General features: G+C 38.8%; 1 protein-coding gene across 1 annotated transcript; it reads left to right on the plus strand.

Moving 5' to 3' along the window:
* Positions 1-1,371: 1,371 nt before the first annotated feature.
* LOC104405048 (WD repeat-containing protein 65-like) lies at positions 1,372-11,775 on the plus strand (the record flags this gene model as incomplete). The annotated part of the gene is made up of 10 exons (XM_010013640.1): positions 1,372-1,456; positions 2,314-2,504; positions 3,512-3,685; positions 4,409-4,567; positions 4,972-5,115; positions 6,242-6,358; positions 7,322-7,456; positions 7,546-7,683; positions 11,154-11,280; positions 11,564-11,775. Coding segments are annotated over 10 exons (1,482 nt in total), but the record flags the coding sequence as incomplete, so codon positions are not given.
* Positions 11,776-12,381: the final 606 nt, after the last annotated feature.

Genomic DNA, 12,381 nt, shown 5'->3' on the forward strand with positions numbered 1-12,381 from the left:
ACTATTCTATGATTCTATGATTCTATGTTCTTTTCAAGCTTTTGGATGAATATTATCCTATCCTGGTGATTTGTTACTGCTTATTTTGTTGAGTTGTACATAGTCCCTTCAAGCAGTATTTCAGTTTTCATAAAGAAGTATTCCAGTATGAAAGCTTGCCAAGTTACTTGCTAGATTTATTATTTTACGGTCTTGTCATTTTCAGGTGCTCCTTTTATACCTTTCTTGTCTTTTGGCCTTACAAATGTTCCAGCATGTTTCTGATTTTGATTTTTTTCAGGAAGTTCAATTATGCATTTTGCTGCTTTTTTCCAGTAGTTCCTCAGGCTCTTTAGCTTTTCTCATTGTAGTTTTTGCGTTTAAGTAACCTACCTGAGTTTTAACTTTTCTATTTTTCCTCATTTTTGTACAGCTTGACCTTTTACAAGAAAACCTTTTCAGTTCTTATAGATTCCTCTACCTCTCTTTTGTCTGTGCTGGTTTTCTATTCTGTGGTTCTTCAGGTCCTTTCATAGAGTCATAATAATCTCAGCTACACTGAAACTTCTTCAGGCTAGTTGATTATAGGCTTGCAAGCAAATGAGTTTGAAGGTGAATAAAAGTTTTCTAGGCAGGCGAGTTGTACTTTCTGTCCAAAATATCACTTCTTGTTAAGATTAAGCTGAATGACAGATTTTGACAGGCTTGGGGCCAGCCTTTCTAGTTGTTGTGTCAGTGGAGTATTTCTGCTTATACAAGCCCACACAGTTGTTACTAGAAGAAAGTGAAAAAATTGTACCTATGGTACAATTCCTAACTTTTCTGGGAAATTTCTCACCTGTTTTCTTATTCCAGTTCTTTGTGCTTTTCTAGAAGATTAAGTAAGTCTCCCCTAGTGGTAGTCGGACATTCCAAGCAAATGGCATTCAAAACTCGCTTTTGCTTAGCTATGTGCCATTGTATGCATATACAGTGGTTTAGGACCTCAAGGTTGCTTCAAATGAGGCAGGAAGCAGCCTGGACTTTAATGTACTGGACAACAGTTTGTGGAACTGCAGATTCTCCTCAGACACACACAAGAAAGTGGAGGCTTTTGTAGCTCACTAACTTTTCTTCTTAGATTAGAATCGTACAGTACCCTAAATCATATGAACCCCATTTGCTACTTCCCTTAGCTTTCCGTAGTTCTGTAACTTACCATAACAAACTAATCTTTGGGAAGACCTGGCTTAGTGACACATGGCATCTGAATTTTGGCAAGAGACTTCAAACATAACTTCTGTTGTGTATACGTTCCCCAACATGGACAAGAGCACAAACGATTTGGACACTGCTTTGCCTAGTTTCAATTAAAATTTTTCTTTTTTTTTTTTTTCCCCCCAGAATTTACAGGCAGAGAAAGAAAACCAGGAACTACAACACCAGTTGCAAGTGTCTGAGCTGATGGATAAACAGACCAGGGAGATGCAAAAGCTAGGTTAGACTATAACAAGTGTTTGTAATTAGAATCTGGAGGAAGTGCGTTAGACTCATAGCAAGTAATGTGACAGGGAGGGATTACTAGAGTTACAAGGACAAGGAAAGATGCATGAATGTCATATAGGTATTACAGACCACACATTGTCTAAACTGCATTTGTCTAAACACACACATGACCATGATGAGAACGTGCACATGGGCACTGTATCTTAGATGTTTGGGTTTTGAGATTAGTAATTTCTTCATTTATCTTATAGCTCACTGTGCAAGGATAGTGAAATCATACAGTTGCAAAGAGGCTAATATACAATGCACACAACATGGAAATACCTGGACCCTAGATTCATAAACAAGATAAGACAGAAATACTGCAAATAAGTACAAGAAAGCAAGTCCACCCAACAGTTGTGCTTATATAGCTCTGTCATGGCTGTTAGCTCAAGGGAATGCCTAAACTAGCTGTTCTTAATTTGTTGTAATGGCAGAGCAAGAGACTTTGGTATAGGGTTGAGACTTGCTAAAGCTGGAACAAACCACCTTTCAGCAGGGATATAGCAGAATATTCAGAGATACAACAGAGAAAAGTGAATGATGGCTTTGGAACAGGCATTATTAGTGAGATGGTAAGTTAAAGAAAGAGCAGGAAACTCAAGAGATGGTTTCCTGATGTAAAATTTTATATGTCCACAGAGTCTAAAACTTCTGAAGTGTATCTGAAGAAGAAAGTGCATCTTCATTGTAACTTATTGCAACCAGCTTCCAGAATGATAGTACAGAATAAGACATTGACAACTGTAGAAGGATAGGATACACCTCTTTTCTATTAGTTTTATTCTGTATGTTATCTGTTACCAGAATCTGACAGTAATCAGAAACTCTTAATGGAAAATGAGAAATACCAGGAGCTGGATGAGAAATCCCAAAAGATGCAGGAGGAATACGAGAAACAACTACACAGTTTGGAGGAAAGTAAAAGCAAGGCTATGAAGGAACTAACAGAATATTATGAGGAAAAACTTAATGAGAAATCTGTTCTGCTGAAAGAGGTAGGAATCTTGATTTGCATTTGGAATTATTGACCAAGTTTATCTCCAGCTCCAAAGAGAAAATGTTCCCTAGGACAGCAGAGGTGGGGTCCCTCCACGCAAATCCTAATCTGCCTGTAACCTTGGGGAAGTATGTTGACAGGTAGAACAGTAATAAGGAAAATTATCTGAGTTACCAACTTCTCTTGCTTCATAACTTGAGTAAGTAACCTGCTAAGATTAACAACCTTGGGCATTCTCAGCTTTGCCTCTCTTTCTCCTAGATCCAAGAATCCCTGATTTTTTATGTGGGTTAGATGATACATTTACTGTAATTGAAGAAAGAAAGATTCAATCACCTTGATTGAATAATCAAGAAGAGATAACGTTTCTAAAATGGTGAATTCCATTCCCAAGTCCCTGAGGTTCCTGCCGGCATAATTTGGGGAATAAAGAGAAATACCCTGAGTATTTCAAAAACTCCTGCACATTGAGGTCAAGGACTTGGCTTGACAAAGGGCAGCTAGATAACTGATACTTACATATCTAAAGTCAATAAATTCTATCAACATTCTGTTTGCAGCCCTATGTTGCAATAACAATTTGGAAAGAATGTGAGGAGTGACTGTGAGAAGCATACAGAGACTGATGTAAACCTGAGTGGTTATTGGACCTAATGCATTGGAAGCAGCAATTTTAAAAGATCTTCTCAAGTGTTACCCATGTTTGCATTTTCTGCAGAAAATAAGCTTGCTGGTGTTAGTATTTGGGCCAGGTTCCTGCCTTGAAGCATCCAAGCCTTAAGAATATATATGTTTTTTAAAGAATACATTTTTTATGTTTGTCTTAACAGTTTTTAAAGTTACGTTAGTCCCCTAAGAATTTACCTTAAATGGTATTGCAGCAATTGACAAATCCACTAAATATAGATCCTCCCAGGAGAAACAGAGTTACAGATAAAGAATTCTCCTCTTCTTTATTGGTCTCTTACCATTGTCTTCTCTGATGTTTGCTGTCCCAAACTGCAGACAGAGGAGGATATGAGGCAGCAGCTTCGAGCACATGAAGAAATTAAAAAACAAATTTATGAAGATGAAGACCAAGAAATCATGGAAATTAAAATTAAGTATGAGAGACAGCTCTGGGAAGAAAAGGAGTCAAACATGCAACTAAAAGGAGAAATAGGAGTCATGAATAAAAGGGTATTTCTTATTCTGTGATAGGATCAGACCTGCACTTGGAGATTTATAGCCAAGGATTGAATGTGATGAATGACATATCAAATTAGTCTGTTAATTTAGTCTGTAAATACATGGCATTTTATATGAGAACAGTAGCCCCTTCATATATCATTTTGAATGTTTAGAATATTTGGGTAGAAGAAGCTGTGTGCTGATAGTATTGCCTTCAGTTTCGTTGTCTTTTAGACACCAGGAGTTTCTTCATGTGCCCTCACAGTCTGACCAGCACCATTCCTTGGTTCCAAATTTCTTGGCTTCACAGATCTTAGTACTGAGGCGGGGATTTTGAGGGTACCCAAAAGCTATGAACTAGGCACCTTTCCCATCTACTTTTGACACCTTTAGAGGTGTATGACAAATGATCACCTTTAATTTTCCATGGCTTGAGTGCTATTTGAAGCTGGTGCTTAGGTATAATATCCATACCCTTCTTGCTTCTGGGTGCAGATTCCTTGATTCCTCGTACTGCAGTGAGTATTCTGTCAGAATATACAGAAAATGCAAACACAAGTAATCAACTCCCTTTTGAGTTACAGGTATTTAAGTGATGTGATGCTCCTTCATCAGATCTTAGGTTTTTAGATATTTTTTTCCCATACTGTCTACAAGGTATCATGTGGAGTAGGGTGGCTAAGTGCACAGGTTTTTGGAGACTGTGAAGTTCTTACTTGTTTGCCTCTCTAGTTGAATAGCCTACAGAAAGAGCTCAAGGAGCGGAACAAGTACATTGAGGAAATGAAACTGGCGCAGCAGAAGCTGCAACGCACCATTAAGTCTCTGGAAGAGGACATCTTGGCACTGAAGAACGAGATTCAAGAGAGAACTGACACTATCCAAGACAAGGTGAGAAACAGGACAATTCTCTGAGATCACAATCACCCTTTCTTAATTTAATACAGGTATTTATTTTAATAGCATCATGTTGTGGCAGTATCACATGACTGGAAACAGTTTTAACTGAAAGAATTTGCAATCTTTAGTTTAGGATTTTAATTTTTAGCTAACGTTTTAAGATTTTCTTGGGGAGCTCAAGTTCAGGATGTTGAGTTTCTCATCCCCTGTTCTGGGATCTGTAGTTGGCTCTCTGCACAATTTGCCCCTCCCTTCCCACCCAATCTGTGTAGATGTGCAACTGAAGTTCAGTCTTCCACTAGATCTGTGACTGCTGGTCTTGCCTCTACCATATTTGGTCTGGGGTCTGTTTGAGAGTGCTGTGTCTGATTCACATCTGTACCTGTTTCTACCAGGAGAAGCATATATATGACCTAAAAAAGAAAAACCAGGAACTGGAAAAGTGCAAGTTTGTACTGGATCACAGAATAGCGGAGTTGAAGAAGCTAATAGAGGCACGTGGAAATGATATTAAAATAATGAAGCAGCACATTTATGAGGTGAGTTAGTTACACTCTCATTTGGCCTCTGCTACTAAGTCCTTTGTCTGAATGCAAGTCCCATGGAAGATTCCACCCTGTTTGTTTCTTGACTTTTTTCAAGGATACACAGCACTGATTCAATATCTTTACAGCTAATAAAAATATTTGTGCACAATAGCTGATGTTTAGTTTTCTATCATATGCTACCAGTGATAGACACAGTTATTTAAACTCCTATTTCAGTATTCAATTCTAAGTTCTGAGTAATACCAGTTTAGCTTAAAAATAGATCTTGTCCACGTACCCTCTACAGCTTGAGAGACACTGCCTGTTTTACTGATCTGGAGGAAGAGAGAGTGAACTTCTCTCAGAATAGTTGCAGATTTATGCAAACATAGCTGTTTAGGGGTTAGGCACATGGACAAATTATGGTTCATCATCTGATCCATGGAAAAATTGCATGCATTCATACTTAGCTTGCAGCAAATTCATTGAGGCAACTTATTTATGATAGAAACTTACCGTTATCTCTCCATAGATGTACCTTTAGATCAGCTAATCAGTGACTTATTCGTTTTCATAAATCTGTTTATTCAGAACAAAAGCCTTTTAAATAAAATGCAAATTAATTAACAATTTTATGTGCATCAGACTAGCATGATGAAAGCCCTGTTTCTCTTCTAGTCACCATCTTATGCTAGTAAATGCTGTAGTACCCTCATTGATTTTTTCCCCTGTGTTTTATGTAAGTACCCACAACTTTTCAGTGCATTTGTTTCTTTTCAGTATCAGGTGGTTGCTGTTGTTGCACTTACTCTTTCCAGCACTGATTGTTAATTTCCATCTCACACAAACGTTTTAATTCAGATGGAACAGCAAAGCTTCAGTTCAGCTCAAAGAAATAAAGGGGCATCCCATCACTCAAATACCTGTAATTCAAATGGGAGTTAAATATCGGTTTTTTGTGTTTTCCTGTATGTTCTGACAGAGGGCAGTGTTGTTCCAAAATACTTTTTCATGTTGTAATTCAACCTTAAGGGGGATCTACTCCCTCAATCCTGTTTCCAGTCTCTGGTTTTCCTGTTTTGTGTTGTTCTTTCACGTCTCCTTTTAGATCTCATTTCCTCCTCCTGCTTCCTTTCAGATGGAGGGCGAGCTGGAACGATTCCACAAGGAGAGCACACAGTTGAAGCTGAATATCACACAACTGCAACAGAAACTAAAGGCAACTGATAATGAGATGCATAGGGAGAGGCAGAAGGTACGGGGTACAACCACTGTGCAGGTCCTACATAATGATGTTTGTGGGGACAGAACACTGCAGAAGCATTAATCTGAGCAAACAGGTACTTCAGGGATACTGTGTCCAAGGACCAGGAGAGTCTCTGGTCAGTGGGGACAAAACCAGAAAACTTCCAGTCCTGCAACCAGGTTAGAGAGTTGATGTTTAAAAAAATCCTACTAATTATGTGTCAGTTTGTTCAATCAACACATAGTCTCCTGGGTTTAACAGAGCAGTGAGGCAAATGCTTAACTCACTACCCTTTCCTGCCCAAGCTTGAAATCTGGGAACACTCAGTCTAAACAGGAGCAGCATATAGACTACTACCTATCTCTTATGTAGGTATTAGTAGGATGAAATGAAGGGTGGGCTTATTAATGGAGGAGACAAGGAGCCCTTCTCTTTGACAACAAGCACATCAGACATGAGGGAGGAAAACTGAAAGGGAAGGAGTTTAACAGGCAGTGCAGGACTGAGGAAGCAGGTAGAGGAGCCTGGTTGAAACCAAGTGAGAAGGAGAAGGCAATCTTGATGTGAAATCATTAAGTTGTGCATGTGTCTGATTGATAGGTACTTAGTGCCTTGTGTTCTCTCATTAACTGTTTGCATGTTTATAAATAAAAATGTAGGTTGTTTTGGACAGGACAGTCGGGGGATAGCATGCATGATAGCCACTGGTTTTCAGATGAGATCTATGGATGCTGGCACTTATATTAGCGAATGCGAGTATCTTGGATTATTATTACTGCTGAAACTTATCACTGCTATTAAAAATGTAGTACTTATATCCCCCGTTGTTATTTTTATGACTTTTTTTTTTTTAAGAAAGTAGAAGTAAAGTATATGAGAGCTTTCACCAGCTCTATTAGACTTCCTAGAAAATTGCACATGGTGGAGTGCTCTGCTGAGCCAAATAAAAATGTACCTACATCATTCTTGCAGAAGCAAAATATGGAAGCTCTCATCAAACGATTTAAAGGAGACCTTCATAATTGTGCAGGCTTCATTCAGGAACCAAAAAAACTGAAGAATGAGATCCGGGAGCTCTACACCAAGTACGTGCAAGAATCAGACTTGGTGAGTAGGGGCCTTTGCCTTCTCCTTGCAGATGAATTTCTCTGGTAGTGTAATTACTAAGACAACATGCTGTGCCTCCTCAGGAAGAGATTGAAATAGCACAAAAAGATTTGCAGCCCGAGTGCATGAGACAGCGAGAGTATCTCGAGAGGAATTTGGCAGCTTTAAAAAAGAAGTTGGTGAAGAATCAGGAAACCCATCGAGGTGCTTACATGCACATTATGCAGGTAATAAGCCTTTTCTTTGTGGTATGGAGAGATAAAAAGGAAGCAGCTGCACAAAAGAGACTTTAGCAAGCTTACCACTATGGTTTCTTAGGACTTTGAAACAGTTTTGATCTACTCCATCACCAGAAATTCCTAAGTTTTTCAAGTTCTTCCGTTCAATGACAATATTCATTTAGCTACTAAAGTTTTATAATTTTCTGGACAAAAAGAGCAAGATCTCTGAAGTCAGAAATTGCTGCTCTTTTGTGGATACTTTAGTTTATTTCCCACTCCCTGGTATAAAAGGAGATAAGGAATCTCTGCTGCCTGGATACTTTTTAAGCAATTTATTTCCAACAGTATTTAGAGTTGCCATCACAGTTAGTTTGTACCTGTCTGAGTGCCAAGCTGTACTTGCTGTGTGTTATTGTTTAGGAGGTAACTTTGGAGGAAGAAAAATAATTCTTTAAAAAATATTGGCCACATATTCCCATACCTACTGGTCGGAATTCAGAACTTTCTGCTTTTCACATTGAGATTTGCAAGGAAGTTCAGAACCGTATGATGAATATGCTTATTCATACAAAGATCTCTTGCTCAGAAACTTTGTTCCGTAAAAGGCAAGGTGAACTTGTGACTGCTGGGGCCAAAGATCCAATTTGTTTTCATTTGCAGTGAGAGGATCTAAAGCCCCACACCAAACATCCTAGGAGGACAGCTTTTTTACAGTCTCTTTTTACCATGATCTCCTTCTGCTCAGTCAGCATTTCCTTTTCCCCTCACTAGCGCTTTCTTCATTGTTACTTTATTTTGCTTCCTCGGGATCATTAGACCTCAGTCCCCTCCTAAGTCATCTGCTCTTTGCCATGTATTTATAGTGTTTCTCCAGGTCTAGGCAGCAGCGACCTTCTTCCCTGGCCCTGTTTTAGTTTTTTTTTATTCCTCTGTGAGTTAGATGTTTCCTTTCACACCAAAGGAGATGGCTTCAAAAAATAACCTGAAGAATTTCCTTGCTGAAAGAGGGTGACAGATGGTGCTCACAATGATAATACTTGATGTCTCGGATCAGTAAGCCTAGCATAAAATGATGATTAAAACTGAATTAATAAAACATCTGGAAGATGAAGATATCAAAGGTTCTAACCTGCCTGGTTTCTTCAAAGAAAAAGCAATTCTCTGAAGTCTAGTACATTAATGAGACTTTACAGCCAAGAGGAATTATCATGGTCTTCCAGTCCTTCTCAGGCAGCTTTTAAGACTAGTTAAGACAAACTTCTGTAAGGACTTGCTTTGAAAAAGTAAATGACATCCTGATGGCCTTCTAGCTCTGTATTTCTATTATTCCTCAGTTGTGCTTACATTTTCAGAGCTGTGCATTCCTCTTTGAGTGACTATTCATAGGTATATTCCACTAGTGACTGCTGCAATAGATGATCAGAACTGTCAAGATAGTTTTAATTATTCTTACCAATTGGCAACTTGCTTGTTGTTAGACTATTAGTTTTCTCTCTAGCCTTCTGTATTTGTAACGGCTTCTTTGGTCACTTGGATACATAAGAACAGATACACTGAATAATCTTGAAGTAACTCTGCTTGAACTGAAGCATGTAAACTAGGATGATCTTTTCTATAATATGTCCTCCCTGTCTTTGACAGTCTGCACTGCAGGGACTTGCTATCTTCATTTCATAGCAGCATGCAACCACTTGGAGTGAACTTACAAAGTTGTTTGTGACTAAAGTACACATAAACAGAAACGCTGTGACCTAACCCTGAAAGCTGGACGAAAGAAAATTACCTTGATTGATTCTTGGCAATTATCCTTTTCATGTGTTCCTTTCAGGATCAAGCTTGGGGATAAACACGTAGCAGTTAAATTTCGTCTGTGTTTAAAGACCTGAAATGAACAAGTCAGAGTCAACAAAATATTATGGTTTCAGAGTAGGCTGCCTGGGCTCACCAGCTCCTGCTGCATTTAGAGTCAAACACAACCACTGCAAGAACAACTGCTCTTGCCCAGCAAGTTCAGACCTTAACACATCCCATGATCTTCCTCCAGTCAGTGACTTTCAGCTGAGGGGAAACTAATGCACAGTTGGTGTGCTTGTCTTAGTGTGAAGTATTGAGAATCTTGCCACACACATGCACCTAAAGTTATTGCTGCCAACTTGAACTCTTTGAGTGCGCCTCTATGTCGATAATTGCGATAAGCATTGTACTTTGTTACTAGCCAGGCAGTATACTGTAAAGAACCAAATTATATGTCTTGTGTAAATCTTATGGCAACATAATTATCTCTATAAACCAAAATTCTCACTAAAAAAATATCAAGATTTGAAGACAGCTTTTTCATAGGAAAATGCCATTAATCCTTGTTCTTATCTACTGTTGTTCTAGTGGGTTCCCTGTTGCTTGAGACTGGCATTATGTGAGGTACCCAAAGCATGCCTTTGGGCCATTTATCTTTTTAAAATATTGACATTTATGATGAAGTTCCATGGGTTGAAATCATGCTGTGTTCCAAACCTAAAAACTCACCACAGGTAGCTGAAAGCATTGCTATTCTTGGTTAAAGTATAATGGCAGCTGTTTAACATTTGGACTAGCTGTTGATGTGATAAGGTATTTCACTGTCTTTGTAAGAGGCAAATATACAGTTCCACTTCTCTTTAATTCAGAAAAGAAACATTTAGTTAATTGTGCTCCTGTGTCTGGATCATGAGAAACAGTTTTATCGTCCTGCATTAGCCCATACTGGTTCTGCTGAAGTTTTTGAATCTGTTGCAACACGGGTAAAGTACACTCACTTGTACTTTCACAACTCCTTCAGCAAAACGCTTTGTGGTAGGCTATTAAAAAAAATAATTAGAGAATTGAACTTCTATGGGTTGAAAACTGTCAAAAAAAAAAAAAAAGATGAAAACATAGCTAATCTTTCCTCATAACAGCATGTTAGCAGAAGATTCCCCAAGTCTCTATATGCTTTATATATTTCTTAATAATTTGCAAGAGATATTGGAAAGTGCTATCTGTCAGAACTAATGAAGAGGGCTTTGAAGATCTGCAAGGAGGTACAGGTAATTTAAAAGTGAACAGACATGTAGTGGCAAATGAAAAGCAAAATAATAAACACTGGAGGGAGAAATGGAAATTCCTCCTACTATTTCTGAATTAATTAGATCAAACCAGGAAAGGACCTGAGCTTTCCTCTGAAACTTGCAAGGAAGAGGATACCTTGGAGTGCAGCTGCAGTTAGGAAAGCAAAACAAATATTAGTTTATTTAGCTAATATAGTTTGAATACTGTCATGTTTTGTATCAAATCTACTGTGGCCTTATCTGAAATGTTGTGTACTGTCCTGATTGCCCTGTACTTTCTGCTTGTGATACTGATTCTATACTGTCCAGTGTGCTTCCCAGTGATATGAAGATACATATTGCTGAGCCAGATAGTACCTGTGCTTTTCCTCATAGCGAATATTGTTTTTGCAGGAAAACATGAGTCTGATTAAGGAAATTAATGACTTGCGGCAAGAACTGAAGGCAGCCCTCACCCAGCTACGTGACCTCGAGTCAACGCTAAAATTAATGAAGAAAAGAGAAGCAACTCAAGACACAGGTGAATAATGCTTCTTGTATGTTTTCCATATTGTCAATACTCATTCCAGAAGCCCTTTTTGTCCTTGGTGAACAGTTCTCTTACTCTCTCCAAGCTTGCCTGCTTGGTGATACCTCTTATATTTTACAACCTGTTAGCTGTAAAAGCTGTTAAATAGTGAAGAATATTACTATGTAGCTCTACTACTTCAGCCCTGAAAGATGCCTTTCCTTGTTCATGCCAAAGAACCCTGCAAGCTGGACCTTTGTTACTCTGTCTTGTTCTCTCTGATTTTACCTTCTAGCTCCCTCCAGTGAGCCGCTGCCCAGCCCAGCTGTCCTGAGGTTGAATGCAGAGAAGGAAAATGAGAAAATCATAGAAATGCAGCAGCTAGAAATTCAATACCTGCGAAACCAAATACAGGAGAAGGGGCAAAGCCCTGCAGTTCAACCTCTCTTAGCCGGAAATCTTCCTGAACTGAATGTGGAAGGAAGTCACAAGACACAGCAACAGTGACCTGGTTCAAGGATGTCTTACATTATATTTTCCTGGCAAGATCAGAAATGCAGCAGCATAGATTAGACTTCCATGATCCTATACTCTTCCACTAGAAACATCTGTGCAGCACTCACTGCTCTGAACACAAGGCAACAACTTCATTCCTTCCCCTTCTACTTTCCTGGAATCTTCCCTTTCCATGAGGCCAAGGACCCAAGAGAAAAAGAATAAATTTCTGTTAGTGCAAAACTGATCTTTGTGCCTTCATGCTAGGACAGGTATGCACCTTTCTCTTGAAAAATAACATGTCCTAGTTCAGAAGAGCTGGTCAAACTCTGTAAAACTTTTCTGCTAGAATTCTAATTCAGTGTCATTGTGCTGCAAAACTCAGTATCAGCCTTTTATTTTTCAGTATTGAGTTGCTTATGTCCATACAAAGAACTGCCTGAATTTAAGACTGATGTCAGTGTTATTCCAAGCACGTATCCAGTCACAGACTAAAAATCAATTACCCTGTGAGGGCAACCTTTGACTAGTGGTCAAGCACACCTAAGCTAAAGCCCTTGCTCAAGCCTCTGCTTCCTCTCTAGAGATGCATTGTCTCATCTGTTACAATCAATCATT

Source organism: Nestor notabilis, unplaced genomic scaffold (assembly GCF_000696875.1).
Source record: "Nestor notabilis isolate BGI_N333 unplaced genomic scaffold, ASM69687v1 scaffold2594, whole genome shotgun sequence".
NCBI classification, from domain to species: Eukaryota; Metazoa; Chordata; class Aves; order Psittaciformes; family Psittacidae; genus Nestor; species Nestor notabilis.